The sequence below is a fragment of the Triticum aestivum genome, chromosome 1A, assembly GCF_018294505.1.
Source record: "Triticum aestivum cultivar Chinese Spring chromosome 1A, IWGSC CS RefSeq v2.1, whole genome shotgun sequence".
Classification (NCBI taxonomy): domain Eukaryota; kingdom Viridiplantae; phylum Streptophyta; class Magnoliopsida; order Poales; family Poaceae; genus Triticum; species Triticum aestivum.
Window position 1 is genome coordinate 571794241 of NC_057794.1, and position 1312 is coordinate 571795552.

Sequence of the window (1312 nt, forward strand, 5' to 3'; positions counted from 1 at the left end):
AGATTAAGTTGGTGTGTATAGTGTTGGGTACAACTCGATGTCCGATTAAAGAGTTATGAGTTAATTCATACTAAGTTTATATGTGTAGTGTTGGATACAAGTCGAGATGACGTCGGCATCCGTTGGCAGTGCGCAAATGGACCCAAAAGGCTTAATTGCTCAAACAGGCTATCACTTAAATTGTTCATGTCTGATACTGATACCTAGCTCAGAACACCTGCGAGAACCTTGTTGTCCTCTCCTCAGCCACCTTTTAACACACAGCCACAGAGAGAGACATGGCACGCTCCCAGCTTCTCAGGGCCTATAAATAGCAGCCCTCGTAGCAAAGAGAGACACCAAACCAAACCACCAGAGCTTCTACAAGAGCAAAGGACTGCCTCACTTCCAGGAGAGCACCCCAGGCACAAGAAAGTAGTGTTATTAGTTCGAGTAGAACATCACATCTCACCTCAAGATGTCTTCCGGGTCGTCGTCTCGGAGCACCTCCCCGAACTCCGACTCAGAGTGGAGCAAGAAGGAGAACAAGATGTTCGAGCAGGCGCTCGCCTACTACGGCGTGAGCGCCCCCAACCTCTGGGAGAAGGTGGCCAGCGCCATGGGGGGCACCAAGTCTGCCGAGGAGGTGCGCTGCCACTTCCAGATCCTTGTCGACGACGTCAACAGCATCGAGGACGGCCGCATCCCCTTCCCCAAGTACAAGACCCAAGGCTTCTGGACCTGAAAGGTATAACTCAACCAAAAACTGTGCAGACATAGGATGCTCAAACTGCTGTTTTCAGTTGAACATAATTAAGCATAGCAGTTGTTGCTGTATTTGTCTGCTTGCTGGGAAAAGTAGATGTTTGACTTTGAACTCAATGTCAAAGGCACAACATGCAGGGGCATTTATGTATTCTTGAAAGTCTTCTTCATTTAGTCCCAAATGACTAGTTTAGTCCCTAAAAAGTCCCTATTATTTGGTAAAAAAGTCTTTAAGAGGGACTTTTTCTAGTCCCTACACAAAAAAAGTCCCTGGAAACAAACACCCCCTTACCACCATGCATGCATGACGACTGGCACCATTAACTCTCTATGAGCCAAACTGCTTAACTGCAGCCACCCTGGCCCAATTTATCAGTGGTTTAATCTTAGCACTATCAGACAATTTCCCTGTTTTCAAAATAAAAGCTTAGATGGATCTTGCAGTCTTACTAGGCTAGTTTTCTTGTAGATTTGTGGTATATTTTGTGCAGCTACGCACTATCTACACACCCATTCGCCTAACCTCATGCCTACATAGAGCAAAACAAAAGAAAGAAAGAATAAGTCT

At 46.0% G+C, this 1312-nt stretch overlaps 1 protein-coding gene across 1 annotated transcript; it reads left to right on the forward strand.

The window, feature by feature from the left end:
- The first annotated feature begins 457 nt into the window (after window positions 1–457).
- LOC123181773 (protein RADIALIS-like 3) lies at window positions 458–724 on the forward strand. Its single transcript, XM_044594111.1, has one exon. The coding sequence runs from the start codon at window positions 458–460 to the stop codon at window positions 722–724; it is 267 nt and encodes an 88-aa protein (XP_044450046.1).
- The last annotated feature ends 588 nt before the right edge of the window (window positions 725–1312 follow it).

Bases quoted from the DNA above. Each gene is read 5' to 3' on its own strand.
- LOC123181773 (XM_044594111.1), top strand. From the start codon at position 458: ATGTCTTCCGGGTCGTCGTCTCGGAGCACCTCCCCGAACTCCGACTCA.